At 36.0% G+C, this 25723-nt stretch overlaps 1 protein-coding gene across 5 annotated transcripts in view; it reads right to left on the reverse strand.

Moving 5' to 3' along the window:
- Window positions 1–25723, reverse strand: part of IKZF4 (IKAROS family zinc finger 4) — a 63311-nt gene that overhangs the window by 8075 nt on the left and 29513 nt on the right. Inside the window, exons 2-7 of one of the 5 annotated variants that reach the window (XM_087925083.1) lie at window positions 24419–24473; window positions 24217–24324; window positions 15565–15710; window positions 10917–11021; window positions 9778–10038; window positions 6528–6695 (exon numbers count right to left, since the gene is read on the reverse strand). In XM_087925083.1, coding sequence (XP_087781209.1) covers window positions 6528–6695; window positions 9778–10018 — 409 coding nt within the window. In that variant the 5' untranslated portion in view covers window positions 10019–10038; window positions 10917–11021; window positions 15565–15710; window positions 24217–24324; window positions 24419–24473. Of the gene's footprint in view, window positions 1–6527; window positions 6696–9777; window positions 10039–10916; window positions 11022–11699; window positions 11728–15564; window positions 15711–24216; window positions 24325–24418; window positions 24474–25723 lie in introns of those variants that run through there. The other 4 variants (XM_087925084.1, XM_087925085.1, XM_026711113.2 and 1 more) reach the window with 4 other exon arrangements.

Consider the following 25723-nt stretch of genomic DNA (forward strand, 5'->3'; position numbering starts at 1 on the left):
CTTGAAGAAGATAGTTAGGACAACAGATAATGCCCACTGCTGAAATTTCAGTTCTGTTTTCCCACCTCAGCAATGCACTATACTAATTTCAGGTAGTTCAGGTGTTGTGTTTTTGTCTCTCATATACTTGGTGAATTTGGTTTCCCATTTGAACAATAAAAATAACATGGATTTTTCTTGCATGGTCCTTGTAAGGACAAAGTGAACACTGGGCAAGAACACAGTTGTGAATCTGGGTTCTCCAGACACTTATTTTCTCATAAGAAATTGCCTGGCAAAACTGATTCTGTAATGCTGACAATAATAAAACCATATGCACACTGTAGAATACAGAAGGCAATGCTTAATACGCAGGCTTGTGTTCCAGAGTTTCAATTTTAGGCTTTTTAACTCTACATTTTCATGCCAACTGATATTTGGATGATCTCTTTAGGACCTTGAAAAACTCTTGATCTTAGCTGAAATCCTGGTCTTCTCTGGAAACCTTTAGTTCCTGCCTTGCCAGTTTCATTCCTTACGAGGAAGGTTTTTGTTTTTCATTTTTTTGAGAGCAACACAAGACTTCAGTTCCAATCTCTCTCATGAGAAATACTGTAATAACCATTTTCCCATAACAATATCAGAACACTTCTAGTGGTTCTAGGCAATTGGTACTTCTAGTAGAAGGATGAAGAGGAGGTGGTCCATGGACCACTGTTGAAGTAAGTTTTAAGCAATGTATTTACTTGAGTGTTTGTTATTTGTTTATTGGGGGTGAATTCCTCCTCCTAAATTTCATATGAAATGAAGCTGATTCAATGTGAAAAACATGAAGTTATTCTAACCTAGCCATTCTTGATTTTGATATTCAAATAAATTCTTAGGGCCTAGTTTCTGGAACAAATAATAAAATATTGAAACAGGAAATATAATCTCCCAGCTTACTTTCAGAAAGATGCAATGAACAGAGAAAGACTATGACAGCTATGACATTTGTTTAGGAATTGAATTTGTAGCAAAACTGGTAAAATGCAAATAGCCAGCTCATATATTTACTGAGCTACAGAGAGAACAAAAAGGATTTTTTTTTTTTGAAATGAGGTGATCACACAGGAGGAAACCCCATCCTGGTTGAACCTAGTTCTAAATGATGAAATGTGCTGATCTGCGTTATAAATTCTCGCTTTTGTTTTGTAGGCAGATCTTCATAGATAAAAGGAACTGCCTCATTTGAGGACAGCATATCAGGTTATAGGATTGATGGGAAGGGAGATGATAGATTATGCCTGTCTTACCCTCTCCCAGGTGGACAAGCTATTTTAACAGTTGCACAACCTCAAACAGTGATAAGGATGCTTCTATTCCCCCTTCCGCTATTTTCTCCATTAATAACCTGCTGATGTATGATTTTATTATTATTATATACTATCCCAATTCTAATGTTTTATTTCTTGTATTTATAACTGACTGTTGTGTTTTGACACCTGGAAGTTTAGTGACAAAATGATGCAATAAAGGATCGGAAAAGAAAGCACTGTTTCACTACAGTCAAACTCTGCAGAAATACTACTGGCGAGTGTGTTGTAAATCAATAGTTTGAACAGATTGAAACTTCATAGATAGAAATAACAACTTTGCACTTCTTTATTTTTAACAAAGTAGTACTATAAACACTAGAAGCAATGGCTCTTCTATTAAAGCTGAATTTCCCATTGAATAGACCATGGCTTCCAGGATATAACTGGTGATTTATCAAAACATGCTCTTTCAATGTCATGGGTTAAATTCCTAAAACTCAGAGAATACCAGGAATTAAATATTGTTTTCCTGGTGTTTGCAGCAGTCTTTTCTAATATAGACATAAATAACTGGAAGCGAAGTATAAGCAATAAGGGTAAATCTAATGGAACCCATCGGTTTAAAGGGATTCAGTCAAAAAATGTAGCTTCAAAGTTATGTGTTGAAACTAGGGAATAAGCATTAAAATAGGAATGGCAACTCTGTGTAAGCAAGATAGGGCAACAACAACAACAAAAAACAAAGAAATAAAAAAAACCTCAAGAACTTTCCCATATAGCCCAAAGGTGTCTGAGTTGGTGATGATTACCAGGTAAGAGAATATGTGGTAGTAGTAAGGGTATGGATAGAACGGTCAATGTAATGTGCAACACAATTTTAAAAGTTAAAGTGCAACTGAAACCAGAAACTTTTCCTTTGGAACTAATGGACAAGCAACTAGAAAAAAAGTTATGGACCTTTTTATGTATGACCACTGTAGTGAGACTTATATGGTCAAAAATGGAAAGATTCAGAACTACCTACAACAGAGGAATAGTTGGTGAAGATGATGGAATTTGTGGAGATGGCTAAAGTAGCTTCTTTAATCAAAGAAAAAATAATAATACCTAGATTTATGACTGACTGGAAACCCCTTCTAGATTTTTTTGCATGAATTGGAAAGAAAATGCACTTATACTTTGGGGTTTTGATGACTGGATAACAGAAAAGAATACTTATATATTACACGGTTGTACACATATTTCCTGCAAAAAATTGATTCCCTTTGCTTTTCTTCCTTTCCCATTTTTTACTTTTCTTTCCTGCTTCTACTCTTTTATTAGTTTGTGTAGTTTAAAGTGCTTTGTAAAGCTTTTAATAAATTTTTTTTTAAAAAAAATCTAAAGTGCAGCTCAGTCTAAAATATCTCCCCCAAAACCATTATTGGAATTATTACAGGGAAAAAATGAAATACTGCAGTCAATATCACTCTGCATTTATACAGAGCTACAGTGCAACTAAACTTGGAATATCTGTAAAGAATTTGGGACAAATGTAAAACAAGATTATAACAGAGTTAGATTATCCAAAATGAAAACCAACATGAACAAAGTGAGTGAAGAAATTCCCCTAGGTCTACAGGTTACAACACCTGGACCCTTTTGCCTTACAAAATTACACATATATGGAAAAAAACCAGAAAAGAATCTGTTTGTCTCAATACTATAACCTGGAGCTATATAACGATCCTTAATAGTGGGAGATTTATGGGCAAATAAAAGGAAGTTTTTTTTTTTCACTCATTGCTTTAATAGGGAATTTATTACCAAAAATGTACTCATATCTTTAAAAGATCAGACATTCATGAAGGATAAAGTTATCATGATTTCTGATGACTAGATATTAATTACAGCATCAGAAGCCATATAATTCTCACTATCAATTGTTGAAGTCTACAGCTGAATATCTATTATTGCTTTCTTGCTTCCCATAGACATCCCCATAGTTGGTCATCAACTAGATTAGATGGTTAGCTAGTTTCTTTTCTTTTTCAGTAGAGTTAAATAAGACCCAGGAAGTCTCCTTTGGAAATAACTCTAGAAGGAAAAAGAAAGATTAGAAATATAATTCCTCCTCCTCTGACACTGCAAAAAGTATTTACTGGGGTTGGTGTATCAATTTATTCAGATAGTTTACCTGAGAAATGTAAAATATTTCTATGGTCTCTTTAGAGTTGCCATATGCCAACTTTCAGTTTACAGGCAGTCCTTGGTTAACAACAATAAGTGGAACTGGAATTTCTGTCACTAAAGCAATGTGGTTATAAAGCCCAAGGTCATGTGACTGTGCCACTTAGCAATAGCAGTTCCAGCACTTCTGGTGGCCATTGTTAAATGACTTCTATAAATCACATGGTCATCACTTGCAACATCCTGCCAGCTTCCTCATTGACTTTGCTTTCTGGAAGCCGGCAGTGAAGACTGAAAATGCAGGACGCTGCAATATTGTAATTCTGAGCTGGTCACAGAGCACTTGGATTGTAATCACACAACCACAGAGACAGTGATGGCTGCAACTATGAACACTGATTGTAAGTATCACTTGTTTAGCAACACTAAATTTGAACAGTCACTGAATGAGTGTTTAAGCAGGGTCTAATTGTAATTACCTTATTATTTATTTATTTATTTATTGAATTTATATTGCTGCCCATGGCGACTCAAGGCGGCTTACAGAATATAAAAAATATACAATACATTCTCTCCTGTTTAGTAACCATTCAAAATTACAAAGGTGCTTAGAAAGTAACTTTATGACCAGACTTCACACATTATCTCTATGGTCCCATGATTGAGATTCAGGTGTTTGTAACTGGTAGGCATTTACGATTGCATAGTGTGCCAGGGTCATATGATTCCCATTTGTGAGCTTTACAGTTGGCTTCTGACAAACAGAATCAATGGAGAAGCTGACAGCAAAACCACAAGTTTTGCTGTGCAGGAATTGTAGTACAGGAATTATGCTCCCAACCATGTTAAAAGATACAACTCTGCTACATTAATTTGCTTGTAAATAACTTGTAAATTACAGGCGATTTAATGTAATCCTCCAATCCCAGCTAGTCCCTTCAGTAGGCGAGCAAGACTTGTTCTGAGGATGGGACACTGACTTAAATAATATGCCAAGTAAAGTTTACCCACCTTTATTCACTTTTAAGAGACAAGTTACTTGTGACAGATAAATACCCCTCCAACATAACCAGGTCTAAATTTTAAACAATTATAGATTAGCTTTAACAATAAGGTGGATGACTGTATTCCTATCCCAGATCAGAAATGTTACTGTTTTTAACTGTGAATCATATTAGCCATTCATGAAAAATTCTCATACCTTTAAATTTATTGAAACTAGGTCATTTCACAATGATAAGAAAACAAGAACAACTAAAGTTCCAAATGAAACCGGATACTGTGAATTTTACTAAAATATTAAGAAAGGGCATAGGAGCAATATAATGTGTCCCATTAATATTATTCATATAAAACTACAAAGCATGATCGCCAAAGGGTAGGCAACCTAATAACGCCTTTCAGGATCTTTGATCTCCTGCAGCAACAGCAAATACGGACAATTATCAAGAGATATAATTAAATATTTCTGGAAAGTGTCAAGTAGCTTACTCATATTAAGATAATACAATAGAGACTGGAACATACCTAATTTTAGTCTATAAAATTCTAATATAACAGAGAAAAGCACTCAAGATGTTGGTTCTGTGAATAGGACAAAGTTCAGTTATTTTTTATTGGACCAATTCTGCAAGGTCCTCTACAACAGAGACATTATTCTTCCACAAAGAACAAGTCTGTGCAGCTCAAATGCTTTCTGTCTTACAACAGATAATTTGTCTAGATAAGAAATCATTAGATGGATCTGGGGAACTAAAGAAACTGTCATAATAATGACAAATCTAACAATCATTTCTCCAATCTGACCCTTGAAATGAAGTGACAAGTATCACAGATACATAAAAACACTTATGAAGCTTAAAAGCCCCAACACAATCCATATACAGAAACCAAGGAAAAGAAATAACAACTTGATAGATGAACAGACTTTGCTTTTTACAACAAATAACCTAGCTGTTATTATACTAAAAACAACATAAAATGACATATTTGAGAAGATCTTTGTGAAGCCTTCCGCTCATTCCCATGTCAACTACCAATACAATTTTTTATTTTATTCAAAGACAATATCTCACATTTATCTATTGGACAAAGAAATATAACTTCAACTAATCATGGGATTATGACAGCCATTTTTAATAGGTTTCCAGAGAAGTAGCCATGTAAATTTGTTGCTGTTAAAAAACAAAAATGTAGGACATCAAGGGCTAGCAATTAATTACTATTATGAGCTTCTGTGGATCTCAGTAATTTTATGGTATGTATTTCATGAAGTGGACTGTGATGTAGAAAAACTTCATCACGTCATCATCAATTTGTCAGTTATTATGGCACAGCAGAAATTTTCGCTGTTTTATCTAAAGTGATATCATTAGCAGAAAGATTTCCTGGTTCAATTTAGAGACTTTCCTTAAAAGTAAGATTTGGTTAATGTACTCATACCTTGTATGTTAAGTAAGACTGAGCATAGCCACTACTGGATTTGAGAGCCTATTTACATCACAATGAGTTCTTGGAAGAAAGTATTATAGATATGTTTGTAAATAGCATCTGTGAGTGTGGAAGTGTCAAAATCAAAAGGAAGCACTGGAGGCACAGAGCCAACATTAGAGCAGAAAAGAAGACTAGCAGAGGGCAATAAGACTTTCTTTAACTTTAATATCAAGTAACATTGGCAGTGGTTAGGCACTGGCAGCAGAGCAAAAAATCAGTCTCCCAGTCTAGCATGATACCCTACAAACCATGGCCCAAGAGAAATGGGGTCTATAACAATTTGCCGCAGCCAACTTGCCACGGCCAATTCACCATGGCCAACTTGCCACGGGACACTCACCATGGGACAAGAGTTACATTAACATTACAGAAATGATAGAATAGTTAAAGAAAGGATGTAAAAAGAGAGACAAAATGAAATGTGAATGTGATGTTAAAATAATGCTTTTATTTATTTTAAATAATTAAATTGAATTGTTAAATTGTCTGGCAGTGAGTTGTCCCATGGCGAGTTGGCCATAGCAAATTGGCCACAGCAAGTTGACCGCAGTGAGTTTTCCCATTCTGAGAGAAATATTGGGTATTTACCTGAGTGTGTGCGGAGGTGACCGGTGAGTGCATCTCTTCGCCGACAAGCATAGTTGCAGAAAGGACATTTGAAGGGCTTCTCGCCTGAATGCAGCTTGATGTGGCGCAGGAGGTTGCCCTTCTGGGTGAAGGAGGCACCACACTGATTGCAATGGAATGGTCTTTCACCTAGAAGGAGGGATATCATAAGCAGGTCAGAAGCTTGTCTGGCTCCTTGGTATTGCTGAAGCTTATACATACATACATACATACATATATACATACATACATACATACATACATACATACATACATATCATCCTTTTAGTCCTAGCCTAGGTTCAGCAGCTCAGCATGATCAGGCCTGATTAATTTTTGAATAAGAAGCTGCAGTATCAGGAATTTCAGGACTGTAGGTTAGATTAGAAATTTTAAAAAAGAAGTCTCAAAAGAGGGCAATGAAGAACACTTTTGTACTGCTGGCAAGAAAAAAAAAACGTACCAAAGACTTCTTTCATCATTGTGTCAACCTATTTTATATTATATTATAAAGCTTGTATATTGGAATAACTCTATTACAAAATAGACAGTGAATTCCTTTTGGAGACAAAAACAGAGCCTCTCATCATATTGTCCCTCTGAATCAAATCTGTTCTTTGATATAAACATTTGCAGAGCTTAGAACCTAGAAAGATTTACCTCAGGACATTTTTTGGCAGTACATTCAACTCAAGCATTTGTTGTTTGGACTATTTAGTCCTTATATTATTGCTGCTTCTGGTTCCACATCTGTAAAATGCTTTGGAGCAATCAATCAACTGAGACTCTTAAATCAGTAATCCATTTTTTAAGAAGCTGTAATAATTTGATGAAATTGATATCATTTATACACCTTTGAAATAATGAGTGAAAATCTTATAAGCTGGGGAAAATGCGTAAAAAGTTGTGAAAGATTGGTTCTTTAATGTTAAAATAAGGTTTGATTTTTTATTTTGTTGAGCATCAAAATTAATATTTTGCTCACCTATCTCAACATTTAGAATCTATCAAGTGGACTTTCTAAGCATGCAGGGTGAACAAGCCTAGAATAAATCTCTATAAGATTTGTAGCAATCGCATGTGTTTCCCAATATTTTATTCTCCCCTTTTTTTGACAAATGGCAAAGAAAAGGATTTTTAATGATTTGGTCAAATGTTTTAGAATTGTCAAAGACATAAATTTTCAAGTTGTAACCTCTTCCTCTGAAGTTACATTACACCATTAACAGTTGTTTATGTACAGAATATCATTATATTATTACCTTTTTGACTTATGCTATCTTTCACAATACCAGCAATTACTGAATGTCCTCTCTTCATGTGTTATCTTTTATTATTAATGCCTTTTTCCACCTATGTCTTAACTATTTTTGCTGGGTGATCTCATGCCACAGAGATCTTAAGTGAATCTCTGCAGCTGTTAAATTAGTAACATGGTTGTTAAATCAATCTGGCTTCCTCATTAACTTTGCTCATCAGACAGTCACAAAAAGTGTTCACAGGATCCTGGGACACCACAATTCTTACAAATACATGCCAGTTGCCAAGTATCTAAATTTTGATCATGTGATTATGGGGATGGTGCAACAGTCATAAGTCTAAAAAACAGTTGTAAGTCATTTTTTTCAGTGCCATTATAACTTTGAATGGTTACTAAATAGATGGTTGTAAGTCGAGGACTACTGTAACTGACTTGAATACATTTACTCTTTCTAAACTGATTCAATGTTGCTGATCCAAACATTGTCTTGGAGGTACTTTGGCTCAGTTTGACTTCAAATGTTTGAAATTTTTGGTCTACCCCTGTATGAACTGCCCACTCTAGGTCTTGCCACCTTTCAATTAGGTTACACTTGGGGTTTTGGCTTGGCCATTTGAAAACATAACATTTCTTCTGTTTCAGCCATTCTATTGTAGATTAATTTACATGATTAGGACTGCTGTTGTACTGCATGACCCAGGTCCATTTGGACTCATGCTGGTATGCTGACAATCACCTATAAAATTTGCTGGTATGCCAACATCCATTATTAAAGGATTGTTTATGAGCCTCTAGCCCATGAGGTTGTAAGATGATGCTATTTGCGTTACTATGCTTCACGGTTGAGATGTTCTTTTTGTGACAATCCAACACTTAGTTTTCTCCAAACATAATGTCTTTCATTAATGTTAGAAGATTCCACTAAGCAGAACATTAAGCCAGTGGCCTGCTGGATCATTCAAGTGATCTTACATGAGCAACAGCGTGCTTTTGGGGGAGCAGTGTTGTTGTTTTTTAATGGTAGATTTGTGAACACTATCAACAGCAAGAGTGGCCTGAAGATCCTTTGCCATTACATTAGGATTCTTTACAATGCACCTTGGTCTTAAGCTGTTTTTGTTGGATGACTGCTCTAAAGAATAATAACAAATGTGTTGCATTTTATTTATTTATAACTGCCCAACTCTAGATTCCTGGAGAGCAAAAACCTTGGCACTAGTGTTGTAGCCCTTACAAGATTCATGAGTATTGACAATTCTTTTCTTATGGTCCAAAAATATACTTCTGATGGTAGTAACAAACACAGGTATGTTATTTGAAGGGAAGAGTCCTTCAACTCATATCTGATCATCATCTGACTGGAACATCTGACTCAGCTGAACTCTATTAAGAGACCTGATTTTCTTGGATTTCCCATACTTTTTCCATGAATAATATTGGCTGAAGGTTTTCAATAAAGCTATGACACAGTACAGTGTTTTGGTTGTTTTTTTAATCCAATTCTTTTTTCTATTACCAGGACTTAAATGAAGCTGTGACTTCACTGTTGGTCATAATAGTGTAGGATTATAGGTAATTCTAAAGGATTTCTATACTTAGGATAAATGTAAATCACAACAGTGGTTTAAAATTAACTCAAAGGCCATATGAAACTATAATGAAGGATACAAACTGTTCATAACCTATATTAACAACTAGCATCATTCATAGGCAAAGAATATGAACCAGCAGATTTCTCAGGTCAAATCCTATTTTAATAATGAACTCACCAACAAGTCTTAGATTTGTCAGAGGAAAGGGCCACAGTTCCATAACTACAAGTGTAGTTATTGAGTTACTTCAGTCCCTCGTAACTCAATACAGAAGCACCTTAAAAGGCCTGAGTAGGACTAGCAGGGTCTCAGATTATTTAACCTTAAAGGACTATGCAGAGAACAAGCATAAGCTCATACTTCCTAGAAGTCTGCTCACCAGTGTGACTGCGTTTGTGCACCATCAGTACATTTGGGCCAATGCACACCATTCCACAGATATCACATTTCAGTTTGCCATTGGGTAGCCGTATGCCGCCAGGGGAATGCGGATCCTGTCCTGACCCATCACAGTAACCAAGGGGCTCAGAGAGGGAATCCTCTACAATCACGCTGTCCTCTTTTTCAATGAGCCGGTCATCGTGTGACAGCAGCCGGCTAGATTCTTCATCACTGTACATTTCCACCTTGATAGAATTTGCTGTGGGGGTAAAAAAAAAGAAAGAAAGAACCGAAACATTTCTTTATTAAAATATAGTATTAAATACTTGCAAAGAGTAAGCATTTAAAAAACACCCTAAGCTGGATGATGAAACCTTGATATTGAGCAAAAATTAAAAATTACTAAAGGAACTTTGGCATTTAAGACTGGATTAAAAAACAAATTTTAATATAATGCATACTATGGAGAAATAATGCTTTTCTCCCTTTATCTCATAATATTAGAACTTTTCAATTATGAAATTCAAGACCATGAATTTAAGAAAGGTTAAATTGCACTATTTACAACTAAATTAGGATTTGACATAAGAAAGGAGGATTTTCTATATATTTAATGTACATTCTGTCTAAGAGAAGCATCTGTAGGCATGTGCAACCAAGGTTTGGCCATTTTCACAAATGTCAAATGCTACTTTAGCAGGAAAATATGTTTGCTGAGGTATAAAGGTTGAATCTAATGCACGCTATATAAATCTAACTCTCCAAATCCAACTTTACCTCCACTTCTATAGGAATTACTGGTGATTGACCAGAAGAACAAAATTTGTAGAATGAATCAAGTTTTCAAACCAAATATGTTATAAAACCACTATTTTTTCTGCAGAAAATTCCAGAGAGCCCCACTCTCCTACTGCTGGTTGTTGGTTGTTGTTGTTGTTGTTGTTGTTTTAAACCAGGGTCTCATGCAAAATAAATGTCAGGTACATTTTAAAATTGATGGCCAGTATCTAGGGCTTTTCAGATAACATTAAACGGAAAACAATTATTGCCTTAGATAAACAAAACTCTCTGCTCTGGTCATAATCAGATGACACATTTCAGGAATATCCTAGTGGAATCAGAAAATTGTGTACTCACCACTAAGGGACCTGCTTGGGGAGGAGTGTTGGCTGTTTGGTGTGCTCACTGTGGGCCCCACAATTGTGGAGGTAAACTCCTTTTCCAAAGAGGAATCTCCACTACCTTTAGCAAGGAAAGAAGAAGAATGGAGCAGAGGTAAATATGGGAAATTCATTTCAAGAAATAAATATATTCCCTCCATTACCAAGATGGCTTTCCTTATGTAACTGAAGAGGATATAGCCTTTGCAACCTGCAACAGTAAAATTACCTACTGTTGCTGCTAGTGGAAGCAAAACCCAAGCTTATCAGAATCAAAACAACATATACTGTATTGTCATACAATATAATTTGGATGATTAGAGGATCATCACTCATTGCTGATCTGCAACTGATCAATGTTTAGGAGATACCAGATATTGGTAAAGCCATATAAATTACATGAAGACTATAATGCTCATGTTTATCAGACTGATAATTCATAAACATGTTCAGAATCCTGGGAGCTGTTGAATGTGCATTGTCAAAATAATATGGTTCTTCTAGACTGTTAAATGCTTGTAATCTACTGTATATATACAGCAGCAGTTGGGATTCCTTTAAAAATCTATATATCATACCAATGATTAGCCAGAGACCCTTCAGTTTTGATATGAACTTTCAAATATATAAACAAGATTTTGTGTATTCATATTCATGCAATTATATATTGCTAGGTGCTCAGTATGTTCAAAACATTAGACAATTTGGCTTTTTAGAGAACTTAATCTATGATGCCAGGTTAATTTATCTCAAAGTGCACCTACATCAAATCTCTTTATTTTTTTAATGTGTGGATTTATATCTTCTCATTCTCATGCCAATATTCTCCTCATAATGGAAATCTGGAAAAATGACATTGTACATGTATCAACAGTCGAAAGCAGTATCATAATGAATTAGAAGGGTGATTTCATTTCTTTATTAGTATACTTCTGACTTGCTGTCATTTTTTTGTTTAACTGAATACCATAAAAAGAAAAATCCTCAGTAGAGATACTGTATTTACTTAATGAATCTTTAGTTTCTTCAGTTACACACCTTCATTATATTATGTAAAATTGCTTGCATTTAAAAAGAAAAAAACATACAATAAACACACACCCTCTTAATACTTGCCTAACAGTTCCTGCTTGTAATTTACTGCCAGTAAAATATCATTTTGTATTAGTCACAAAAATTTTTATATAGACCATGTATTTTTTCGCTCACACACACTCATGAGTATGTGAAGTACACAGCTAATGCTCTAATTGTTTTAGGTATTCTCTTCCTATAATCCTACTTCTGAGTTTTGATATTCTAAAAAGCCCTTGATTTACTGAGACTAGAATTTCTGTTGTTAAGCAAGGCAGTTCTTAAAATCTTCACTCTCATTTTACGACCTTTTTGCCATGGTTAAGTGAATAACTGCAGTTTTTAAGTAAATCATATGGTCATTAAATGAATCTGGCTTCCCCTACCGACTTTTCTTGTTGGAAACTGGTTGGGAAGATTGCAAATGGTGCTCATATGACCCAGGATGCTGCAACTGTTGTAAATACATGCTAGTTGCAAGGTGCCCAAAATTTGATCACATGACTGTGAAGATGCTGCAGTGATTGTAAGTGTGAGAATGGCTTATAAGACAATTTTCAGTGCCATTGTAGCTTTGAATGGTCACTAAACGTATTGCTGTAAGTCAAGGATTACTTGCATATCATTTTTTTAAAATCTCAATTTTTATTAAAAAATTATCCTAATGTCCTTCTTAAAATGCCTTAAATATGCTAAGTATTCTTCCACTGCACTCACATTTTGTGGCGGGTGGGTGCTTATCTGTCTCAATATGTATTTATAAATGCTTGCACAACATGAGGCTTTTTCTTTCTCCGTTTTTGTGAGATGGTATCCAACCGTTACCAATTTAGTCTCTATAATAACATTTCAGTTTAGGAATGATCTTTAGGATAATTAGACATGCATTATTAATTGCCTCTGTAAATTTCAGGCATTGCTACAATTATACTTCTCAATCAAAACAGTTAAGAGATTTTAAAGAACAGAGATTCATAAGAACAAAGGAGACACATTCAAATTACTTTTTATCCAACCTGCTCCTACATTCATTTTATAAGCCAGCCCAAATTTGGCCAAGCTTCCAGCACTCATGGAATTTTGGAGCTTATCAGTTTGAAGCACTAAGTTTTAGCTGCCAAAATTCCCTAATCTAAAAGATTTGGCATTATTGCAGTAATGGAATTCACTCAACAAGAGTGTTCTGGAGATTTTAGAAATCACTACCATATACCATGTCATCTTGAACTTTCAAAGCATTTTGCGAGGTAAAAATTATTCCTGACCATATTTTTCCTTAACTGCATGTGATTAAGAATGTATAAATGCCGACTTCTCTGAGAAGCCAACAATATATTGGAAGAGGAATGAGGTGACACAGGCTGATAATATTAAATTTAAATGACTAAAATGCAATACGATGCTAAAATCATCTTGTATAAAACAAAGTTGCAAAAATTAGATATGTCTAATTTAAAGGCAATTTGAAAAAGGACACAAAATGCTGTGATTTAGACATTGTCGTGGTTTGTTTAAACCAGAGTTTCCAAATTGTGTCTTAATGGAATTCTAATCTAGGCAGCAATTTTATATTTAATTGTTACTAAATCCAGTTTACTAATAATTAGGATCAAGCTATGGTTTAAGTTACAATAATCAGAAAACTGACATCTAGGAAAAACTAGAGTCATTGCATCAGAATTGATAAGCAAAGAAGGAGAAATCAAGATGATTACAACAGAAAAAGCTTCTTGCGTAAGATGTGGGAAAGCAAAGCAGACAGCATTTAGACAAAACTATAAACGTAGACTCTGGTGTAAAAATATACACTTCATTTTTATTAAAATGACTAAACTGTGTCATAATTATACAGTATTTCAAACTGCAGGTTAGGCATCGAATAAATGTTCTTCTAACTCAAACAACTACATCTGAAGAACTAATATACTAGCGTAACTACACTAGCATTAACTCTTTTGACTTCTAATGCTATATACACTGTAATGTTTGTTGATGGCGAAATGTTTAATCTGCCTGAAATGGTCTAGCACAGATTGGGATTATACCTCACATTAAGCCAAAATGTACTTTACCAGCATGCTAGTATGAATGTTGTTGTTGTGGTTATTATTTTGAACTCTTGTATTTAGTTATCTCTTAAAATTAGATTTTGCTTCTGGTTGGGGTGCTGAAGGCAGCACACACAGCTCCCTCTTCTCATTTTCTCTATAACTACTATATGAGGGAGGTTAGGTTGAGACAGACCCAAAGTTACCCAGTGTGCATTATTTTACATAGTATGTGAATTCAGATTGTAGTTAAGCAAGAGACAGACACTTGCAACTGCAAATCTAGCTTCCATACAAGGGTCTAGATTAACTTTTTTAAAATTCACAATAAAGTGAGACAATATTCCTTCATTACCAGCAGGCACCTTAATACCAAACGTGTCGCTTGTCTATTAATAATATGCTTTCTTTAAGCCTTATATATATTCTGGTGGCTTCTAAACATACTATTGAGGATGATAATACAAATGTATATATAGATAACAATGTGGACAACCTCCCTGCTGGTGCTTACTATGCATCTGGGAAAAGCAGAATCCATCAACTTAACCCAGAAATTGCACTCCAACAAGACCAAACTCCTCAACAAGTTTTGCACATTCCAGTACCCCTTAAGTGTGCTCATTTCCTGGAAACGATTGAATATTTTGAACACCAGCTCAAATCTGGAGTGGTGAAACCTTTAAACAGAGAAACAGGTAATCATTTCTGCTTCTGTATTCTTAATACTCACATTATTTAACCTGTTCCAGGATTTTCTGGAAGCATATCAGCTAGGTGAACCCATGATTCATATAAAGTACAACTAAGTATTTATGAATGTTCAAACATTTTGCCTCCCTTCTCCCTAGAATTCAGACTTTTGTACTCAGATGATCATCTTTCAATCACTGTCTAAACACCTTGATTCCTCGGAGGGTTAAACAGAAAGATGTGAGGGACAGTTCCACTTATGTGCATGCCCAGAAATAGTGGCATATTCCTAATAATGTTTTGAATTAGAAGTTAGTGATATTATGCAAAATAGCCAGGATAAACTATCAGGAATTTGAAATTGTTCTCCCTAATACCATCAAGTAACTTGAACCAAGTTTTTTTTTCTGCATCATGCCATAATATATACTGTGAATCATGTCCAAACTCTCCACAGGATTGAGGGAGGGGAGGGGAGGGAAAGGGAGGAGAGAAAAATGAGAATCTTTAACTGAGGCTTAGCAGTTCCTTTGATAAACAGAAATTGGCGTATCTTGCTCTTTTTGTTGTTCCTTGTTCATCCATATCCAAAAGCCTGCAGATGCATTTCCAAGCTGTCACTGTTCTCGTTGCACAGACATCAGGAATTCTACAGATCAATTTCTCTCTGCTTAAAGTGATTGGCTTCCTCCACTGTTTTGCATGGCATCAAAAACACCCTCTACCAACACTCCCCATGGTGCCAAGTGTAAATAAAAACAGAAGCAGCATGGAGTTATTCCAGACAGACACCCTCCCCATTTAACTTACATTATTCTAGCTTGCTGAAGATACCCTGGAGTGTTATCACAGCCAACTCCTTGGAAACAGCAGTGGAATACAGGCTGTGAGTGTGTGTGGCTGCATCTCGGCAGTAGGGTGAACTCAGCCACTCACCTTCCAGGAAGAAGAGATTCCTGGAAGTGAGAGAAACGGCCGTCATTTTACAGTCAAGCAGCACTGTGAAAGCAGGAATCTATACGGCTGCAATCTCTGTCCCCTTGGGCTGAGACTAAGGTTCCTTCCCGCCACGCTTTATGTCCTGTCTCTTAAATCAGCTTCTGGGTAGCATTCCTTAGGGATTTTTTTTTTTTTTTGACCAGACTAACTGAGGGTAACCACAACAACCACAACAAAAGAAAAGCAGTTATCTGCTTGCCATCACTGTCATGAATACGGTAGAGGAAAGATAGTGTCACTTTTAAAAGCTAAGAGTTCTTAGCATACTATAAACTGAAATAAGGTCTCTCAGTGTTTCATTTGAGGAAAAATCTATTGGTAGTTGCTTCAGACCTAATCCAGTGAGGCTTAAACACATCCCTGTGTTTTGGTGTCATTATCATAACAAAGCAGTAGCCAAACTATCAGTACATAGTGGGAATGAGTGAATAAATACATACTTAGAACATTCCCTGTTATAAATTGAAAGGGGAAATATCAAATAGGTGGAGTAAAAAAATAAAGAAAATACATTATTCTATTCTTCTGGTCAGAAGTACCTATAGATATGTTAATCTTCGGCCTTCAAAAAGAACCTTGAAAGCAGTCCTAAATTTACTGGATGTGTCTTAAGAAAAATTCATTATTCTACTGAAATCTATACAAAAAAGATGTGCTTCCTTTTGCTACCTCTACTGAGAATTTATCAACTTTCTGGAAATAAAGTTTTTTGTTTTTTTAAAAAATTGGAAATATATATTACAATTTTATCCCAATCTTTTTAAAAAGACCAATCCCCAAAACAAAAAAAAAGAATGATATATGAATGTTATGAAAATGTAATCAGTTTACATATGAAAATAGTTTAAAAGAAATGTTTCAAATTTTTCAGTTATGCAAAAATGCAACAGCCAGCATTTTCTTTGAAGGAATTCATTCATATACAAGAGAGAAGAGACATTTAACACTTGTGAGATGATAACTACTATCCTTATTTTTATCTATGTTTTATTAGGAATAACATTAAAGATCTTTCGACCAATTAATCAGGGACACTTTTTAAAATGGATCAGAGCGAGCAGTTAGAATACCCAATTTTAATCAATTTAAAATTCACCTTTAATTATTTCAGAACAAGACTTTACTTTCTAAGTTCTCATTATCAGCAGTGAGGAGAATTTGAAACAGAAAAAGTAATTTTACACAATCCTCTGATTTTTCTAGACCCCTTAACTGGGGCTAGAATTTTCCATCCTCTCCAGCCTTCATTGTTTCCATTGGAAGCTTAGAAGACCCTTGGAGCAAGTTTGGTGATGTCTCACATGAAAAGCTACATGGGAAAGAAGGAAGGGTAATCCTTATAATACAAGCAGAAGTCTACTCTAATGTTTAATACAGGATTTATTAATAGGGGATTTAAATGTTCTTTGAATAAGAAGGGGAAGAAGCACCAGAAATTTTTGTGCTGGAAATATTTTTCTTCAATGAGTCACCCACAACACTTGTCATGGGAAGAATGTGAAAGAGAAGGGATATACAATCTGCAATTTATAAACTTAAAAAAAAAAAGGAAGGCCCAGAAAAGAGGCAAACAGATAGGAGAACAGATATGCTGCTTCCAGTGCTAAAAATCAGGATGATGTTGCAAATGTTAGTGGTGACAGGATAGATGCCATGATTTGAATTATCTCTAAAATATTCCTAGCATTTGTAAAAATATTGTATTGCTTTTAAAATTGAGAAAAAGAAAAAACGAAGGAACAAAACACAAAAATACATACATTATAAAATGTAACAAGTGCTTAAAATAATTAAAAATATATAACAAAAACTAAACAATTGAAATATAGTATATGTTATACAACAGCAAATAGTTGCAATTCTGTAATTATCTAACGCAAACATTATGAGAATACATTGTGCTACCATCAGATCTTGATCTTGCCTTTTGGGGAAGCAGAGACTTATTTTATATATGTTTCCATAGCAGTGGGAGGGTTGTTTTTTTTTACCTCCTTTTGAGATAGCATCAGACAGTTTTTCTTGCTAGTGGAAATACTTGGTTGAAAATCTTTTCCATGTTTTGCAAAAGTGCAGTTGAAAGGCCACAAACATTTACATTTCTTGGAATGGGAAAGATCCCTCAAACAATTTTCTCCTTTGTTTTTTCCTACTCACATATTATAGCTTTGTTTACTGATCCACATGAAAGAGTAGTGTAACAAAAATAATACAGGAAGAACACAATGGAAAAGGTCCCCCAAATAATTTGTAACATACTGGACTGCACTTGTAATTGAGTTTAACCAAATTATAAGCCAAATAGGCAGACATCACTTCTTTACTAACTCATTAATATCAGTGGGTGTACAAGCTTTTAGCCACAGCAAATAGTAGTTCTTAAAGTATTCAATATTATATAAACACATTAGTTTATTAATTCCCATCTAGCAAACAAGCATCTATCACATTAAACGAGCAGGATGTAAAATATTCCCAGTTTCTTATAACAATCAATGAGTAAAAGCTTGGTTAGCCTACAGCCTTTTAGAACTTTGTCCCCATGACCTACCTCCAGCAGATCTCACAAAATCTATTTTCTTGTGCAATATTATAAATCTACCCTGCAGTAATTTAGATGGTTAGTCCATATTTTCAAATGGGCGTTTCCAAATGTTGAGTACAGGCAGTTCCCAGGTTAAGAATGCCTGACTCTAGGTATGAACAGAGCTGCCTGTTACAAAATGACGGATGGCTGACTTATTGCAGTACCTAAAATGGCAGATTGCTGACTGGCAACGTGGTCTAACTCAAAATGGCAAACCGTGTTCTCCTGCTATGAACTAATGCTTCCATGAGAGTCACAAAGTAGCACCTGCATTTTTAATGCTGTATTCAGTCTGTTTTCAGTGGTTCATGAAACTGTGCAACTTCCATGGTCTGTACGCTCAAGGAAGCACATCATCCCCCATTTTGAATCAGATTACTCTGCCCTCAGGATGGTGAGAGAGTGAATTCCAGCCAGTACTTCTTGAATTAGGGTTTTTTTTTTTTTGCTGGAAGCCTGTCTCCCCCATAATTCAGTTTTAAGCTATCTAAATATACTACTAAAACAACTAACATTCTACTATCTCTGTGTTTGTAACCTTCAGTTGGGCAAAATTGGAAGGTATAGGGCATTGATGGTGAACCTATAACATACATGTCAAAGGTGATAAGTCACAAGGTTTTCAGTGACACTCCAGTGTCTGACATTCACCAACACCCAATAGCAAATATTCTCAAAGGCACATCCCATCCTTGTGAGATTTTTGGATGCTTACGGAGGCTGCACGAGAATGGAGTGTGCTCTCACATGGCCTCCATAGCCTCCAAAAGTCACCTAAAGATGTCCGTGTTTTCACACGCAGAGGCCTCCCAACAGAAAGAGAATACTGTCTCAAGGTGTGCGCTAGACCTTAAGAGAACAGTGCGAGGTGGCCTTTTTGAGTGACAGTGGTGACTCTAAGGCTGAAGACAAGGCCTGGGCCTCGACTTCAGGCCCAGACTTACCACTTTCAAGTGCTGCTATTCAGGTTGGCCCTAGACTGGGTGATGGGAGACATAAAAAATTGTTTCGTCTTTTGCTTGCAGAGGGGATTTGGACACATCAGTAGAGGCAAGTTAAGGCATTTTCCAAATTTTTGACATTGAGCCCCAAATGTTCATTGGTCCAGGGTTTATTGATGGGTGACCCCAATTTCTGTTTAAAGAGAGGGGCCCTTGGGCACATGCCAGGATGGGGAGTGTGGTGCAGTTTTCCTCACAGTTCACAGCTATCTTTATGCACCCTCCGGTCAGCAAAGTGTCAGGTAGTTCCATGGGTCAGCCAAGGAAGAGATGGAGGAGTGATTTCCAAGCTCCCTGTCAGCTTCCTACAAGCAACTTCAATGGGGAAAATGGCAATTGGCAGTTGCCCCCACTGCTTTTTTGCCTGATCATTCTGTTTTTCTATTTAGGTAAGGAAACATCTCTGAAAGAATGATGCAAATGTCAGTGGTTGTCTTGTAAAATGAAAAAGTTGTAAGTTTAAATTTTACCCAAAAAAATCATCTTATTGTTCATCTCTGATATGTAAAAGAACAGGTATAACCTGTTCCAACTTTGGTACAAATTTGGGTTAAAAACAAGGAACAGAATCGGATCTTAATCTGACGACTGCCTGAAACCAGTATTTCATAAAACAGCCACATCTAATTGTTTACTTCTGCACACAATTAGCTTGCTAATTACCATGATTTGTGACCTATAGATGACTAATTTCTCATCATACTAACTTGATACCTTTTGACAGGTAACTAGGTAAGCAATTTACTGCGTCTTTAACCACAAAGCACACACTTCATTTGACAGCAATTCATTAAGGTAGCACTCATTCACTACCACACAGCTTCCAAAAGATTGCCTATTCACAGCAGTACAGTAGTTCCCTACTATAATTGGACTCATTCTTATTTTATATCAAAAACTTGCACTGTAGGCTATATGACATCAATTTAATTCTTTGTGCTATTACAAACTATTAATCCCCCAGTAACTTCAGCAGTAGACTTTATCTATGAAAACGTTCTCTACTTTCTGAATTTTTCTTCAATAAATTAGTGGATTTGATTTTAAACTAATGTATTTTTTATATTAGACACTTCACTAGTAATCAAAATCCTTGCTAACAGGACACATCTATTACATCATGATTTTAAAAAAAATCAACAGCCAGCTCATTTTTTGTATTTGACCCATATTCCATCTGTTTGCTATTTAAATCAACATTTTTCTGCAAATAATTCTGATTCTTTTGTTCATAAATTACTCTATGATGCTTTTCTATCCATTCAAAATATATATTCTTTTTCCAAAGTCAATCTGTCCATCCTTTACCTCTAACAACCAAAGTGTTTTTTTTAATTATATCAATGAGTTTAATATATTCATTTGTGTTTCTGGCACCATTTAAATCCTTTGTAAATGCTATATGAAGGGAAAGCCTTTGGTCTATCTTATTCATAGCTTGGCCAAGAAGTACACTTTTTATCTTCTCTATGGTCCCTTTTTATATGAATCCTATCAACTTTTACGGAAACTGAGAGCTAGTTTGGTGCAGCGGCCAAGGTGCCAGGCTGGAAACCAGGAGGCCATGAATTCTAGTCTTCACTCACGTATGAAAGGCACCTGGGAGACTTTAGGTCAGTCACTTTTTTTAAGCTCAACTCACATCTCAGGATTGTGATCTGAAATGGGATAATAAACAACCAGGCTGATACTTTTAAGCCAATGGGCACTCTAGGAAGTTTTAGAATCTATCTAGGTACTATTGTAATCACAAAACAGGTTTCATGAAACCAGAGCTATTTACTCTGTCAGGCCAAATACATTTATATATTTAAAATTAAAATAACATGCACAATTAAAGTATTAGCATAGTTATATGCTTTTAAAATTATTATATTTATTTGCTCCACCTGTCCCAACTTTAATAATAATACCAATAAGTTTATTTCTACCCTTTCCATCAGTAAAATAAATTTACTTCCAGTCCTTCATCTCTAAAATAAACAATTACATGCATAGAAGATGTTAAATTAAATTAACAGATAACAGATAATCAGAGTTGGAAGGGACCTTGTAGATCATATTGTCCAACCCCCCACCCAAGCAGGAGACCCTACACCATTTCTGACAAATGGCAGTCCAATCTCTTATTGAAAGTCTCAAGTGATGAAGCTCCCACAACTTCCGAGGGCAAGCTGTTCCATGGGTTGATTGTTCTCACTGTCAGAAAGTTTCTCCTTATTTCCAGGTTAAATCTCTCCTTGTTCAGATTCCATCCATTATTCCTTGTCTGGCCTACAGGCGCTTTAGAAAATAGCTTGACCCCTTTCTCTCTATGGCAGCCCCTCAAATATTGGAAGACTGCTATCATGTCTCCCCTGGTCCTTCTCTTTACTAGACTAGCCAAGCCCAGTTCCTGTAACCGTTCTTCATATGTTTTAGTCTCCAGTCCCCTAATCATCCTGGTTGCTCTTCTCTGTACTCTTTCTAGAGTCTCAACATCTTTTTGGTAATGTGGTGAACAAAACTGGATGCAGTACTCTAGGTGCGGTCTTACTAAGGCTTTATAGAGTGGTATTAGTACCTCCCTTGATCTTGATTGTATCCCTCTGTTAATACAACTTAGGATTGCATTAGCTTTTTTAGCTGTTGCTGCACACTGCTGGCTCATATTTAGCTGGTTGTTCACTAAGGCTCCAAGATCCCTCTCACAGTTACTGCTATTAAGCCTGGTTTCACCCAGTCTATATGTGCACTTTTGGTTTTTCTTGCCTAAGTGTAGGACTTTACTTCTCTCTGTACAGAATTTCATTTTGTTAGTTATGGCCCAGTGTTCTAGTCTGTCAAGATCCCTCTGGATCTTGAGCCTATCTTCTTGGGTGCTAGCTATTCCTGCCAGCTTAGTATCATCTGCAAATTTGGTAAGTTCCCCTTCTATTCCCTCATCTAAGTCGTTAATGAAGATATTGAAGAGTACTGGGCCTAAGACGGAACCCTGTGGCACCCCACAGCTTACTTCCCTCCATGTAGACTTAGACCCATTAAGGACTACTCGTTGAGTACAGTTTGTCAGCCAGTTGTGAGTCCATCTAGTGGTGGTGCTATCTATTCCACTTTTTTCTAGCTTACTAAGAAGTAGGTTGTAGTCTACTTTGTTGAATGCCTTGCTGAAATCTAAATATATTATGTCCACAGTATTTTGCTGGTCTTAAATCCCCTTAACCCTTTATCTCCCAAGGACTGCAATACAATACCATAGATGGGGGGAAACCCTTCCAAACATTTTTAAGTAGTGGGCTATTGTTAACCTAAGAAGAGTCAAAGGAAATACCAGGTAGGAATGGCATCCTTCTCCATTAATTAGCCACTTCATAGACTATCTAGGACCTGCTAAGGGATAGGATCAAAAAGTATCTCAGGAGATTTAATAAGACAGATGGTTTAAAAAGGAGAGCAAAGAGGTACCTACACACACACACACACACACACACACACACAGGAATCCCATATTCATCCCATAGTAATAAAATGACCAAACTGATAAAACATTCACAGAAAAATATTGTATGTCTGGAAAATAGATTGTGTTCATTGAGAACTGTTTGTATCAGCCAGGTAATTCTGGTGAACAAAGGTTTAATTTAAATTTGTAGTGAATTGATTATTCTCAGCTAATAAACACAGAGGAACCTATCATTTCTAGAACAGGAGATTGTCAGACAAACAACTAATTTAATTGCTTTGAATTAGTGGCCCAAGTTGCAAGTCTGCTATATTTCATAGCAAAAATATATGCCAACTTTGACAGTGGGTTGAGGACAAACTCCAGTATTTTTCCACATCTGCTCTTCAGAGCACAATCACCGTGCAGTAGCCTAGTCAGACCACCTCACCCATCCCCTGCCCCTCCAATTTTGGCACACTGATTCAAACCAACAGAGCCAAGAAAAAGATGAGACTGGAATGAAATCTCCTGAGTCAAATTGTGCCTTGGGGCACTGACCATAGTTTAACATGGGCATACGAAGGAAGGGAAACTAACAGAAGAAAATATCTACAGCTCAGGAAACAGCTATGGAATTAATTGATACTCCCTAAGTTTGGTTGTTTCCTTGCAGACATGTTGTTACCCAACTAGGATTTGCTCCTGTTTACAATAGCTTGCCTGCCAATTTTGGCAAAAAATGATTCTCTAATCAAGGAACTACCAAGGAGAAAATCACACCCCACCATATCTGGCAGGACAAGGTACTATATATAAACAAGCAGCAAACTCCACACTCATGCTGATGATGTGATCTCGTTGGGTAACAAAACATCTGCAAGCAAATAACCAAGCCCAGAGAACACCAAAACCACCACAAGGAAGGCAAGAAAGAAATTATAATTTTCTAAGCTAGAGATTGTTACAGTTTTTGTGCAATTGATTCCTTTAGTCTGATGAAACCCAAAGACCCCTTCTCAGAAGGATGCATTTAAATACATAAAATAAAATGTATAAACATAAACTGTTACAAAGGAACCCAATTATGCTAAAATATTATTACCAAAATATTTTAAAAACTAATAAGTGTGTAATGGAATAATATATGTACTTCTATATTAACCCATTAAATCAACTACAAGACAAGCTAAATTTTAATTGTAAGTTAAAAAAAATAAAAGTTGTAATACTTTTCCCATCCAAAATCTATTCATATACCCAGGTTGACCCTTGCCTTAGGATATTTGTGCTGTTGAACTGAACCAACTCATAGTACCTGAGCTGCATTATCAGTCATTTGTTGGAGCAAGCACCACAGATGAAAGGCAAAAAGGGTGGAGAAAAAAAAAATTCTCCCACATTTATATCCCCAGATCTTCAAGAGAGCAACAAATGGAGGAATTAATTCCCACCTTACGTTGGGAAAGAAGTCATGAGGATCCTCAACCTTCAGTCATTTTGAATATTCTTGTATAAAAGTGCCGGAAGTAGAAGTTTAGTCTGATAAAAAGCTAGAAGTCCTGCAATGTATTTTTTAATAAGAAACAGAAATCAAGACCAAAGATCATATTAAAAATATCAATTTTAACCAGAGAAATGCAAAACATTCCATACCAGATATGTAAGATCTCCCATTGCAGTCTTCTATCTCCATCTTGAAGATGCTTTGCTAAGGAAAAAAAAGAGAAAAACAGAGGTCTGTCAGAGCACCAGGCAAAATAAAACAGAAGCTAGATTTTTTTTTTTTTACAAGATAGCCCTTCCTCCTGGCTCAACTATGGTGTCGTATTATTTGAACATATAAGAGCTAACTAAATCATTTTAATTGCACTGTATTAACATATATCTCCAGGTTACAACTACAATGTTATTTGCAACTAGACATCAAACTACATTTTTTAAAAAATGAATATATTTCACACATAAATTTCACACATAAAAGTTGGAATCCAGATCTGCATTAACAGATGCCAACTTATAACATATTCACTCTCTGTACACATGCACAAACACTTTTTCTCCTGGGAATAAAAAGCTATATCTATGTCTGTATCAATAACTTGTACATTTAATAAAAACGTACTAAATATTCCTCCATGTTGTCTGTTATTATGTCTGAAATTAGTTGCCATCCATGCAAGGAAGGAAACTGTCAAATAATATTAGCTGACAAAATAGAAGCTGAATGCTGCTTTAAAAAGTTGCAAGGAAGAACTGTCAATCTGATATGATGAGGCAATGCTGAGTTCAGTCTTCATTGATCAAGCAGCCACTACTACCGTAATAGTAAGTACTTCAGTAGCAAGTTACAGTAATAATTGATGAATGGAAGATGGCAGCAGTGGTGTATGGTGAAACGGGGTTTCAGAGGGACTTGGGGGTTATAATTGATCATCTGCTGCATAATCCTGAAAGCCCAGTCGCTGCCTGGAATAGGAGGCTAACTGAGGTTTTAGATAGGATTGCACCTAAGTGATCTCTCTCGCTCTGTGGATCTTGTCAGGGCAGGTGATAGACAGAAGAACTGGGAGAAATGAAGCAGATCAAATGGCATCTAGAGTACCACTGGAGGATGGCGAAGAAGGAATTCAACTGAGCACAGGTAAGAACTGTTAAAGCCATCCTCATAGCAATTCATGCAAAAATAGTTTACACAAATTTGCATCTGCAGATAACCGCCTGGTGGACCTCTTCAGGATAACCTGATTTGTATTGGGGAAGGAAGACCTGGAGGTCCACCTGTAGGGGCGCTAAGGAATTTGTTGATTTTCTGGCAGATGAAGTCACTTGAATTGTTTCCAGTTGGATGTTGGCATGGACATTGGTCTGATGGAGATGCCCAAGGTGGGTGCTTGCCCCATTAAACATAGCATTTAGACTTCTATATCACTTCATAGTGCTTTACAGACTTCTCTAAGC

Source organism: Pseudonaja textilis, chromosome 2 (genome assembly GCF_049901715.1).
Source record: "Pseudonaja textilis isolate UNSWEBS1 chromosome 2, rPseTex1.2, whole genome shotgun sequence".
Lineage (NCBI taxonomy): Eukaryota > Metazoa > Chordata > Lepidosauria > Squamata > Elapidae > Pseudonaja > Pseudonaja textilis.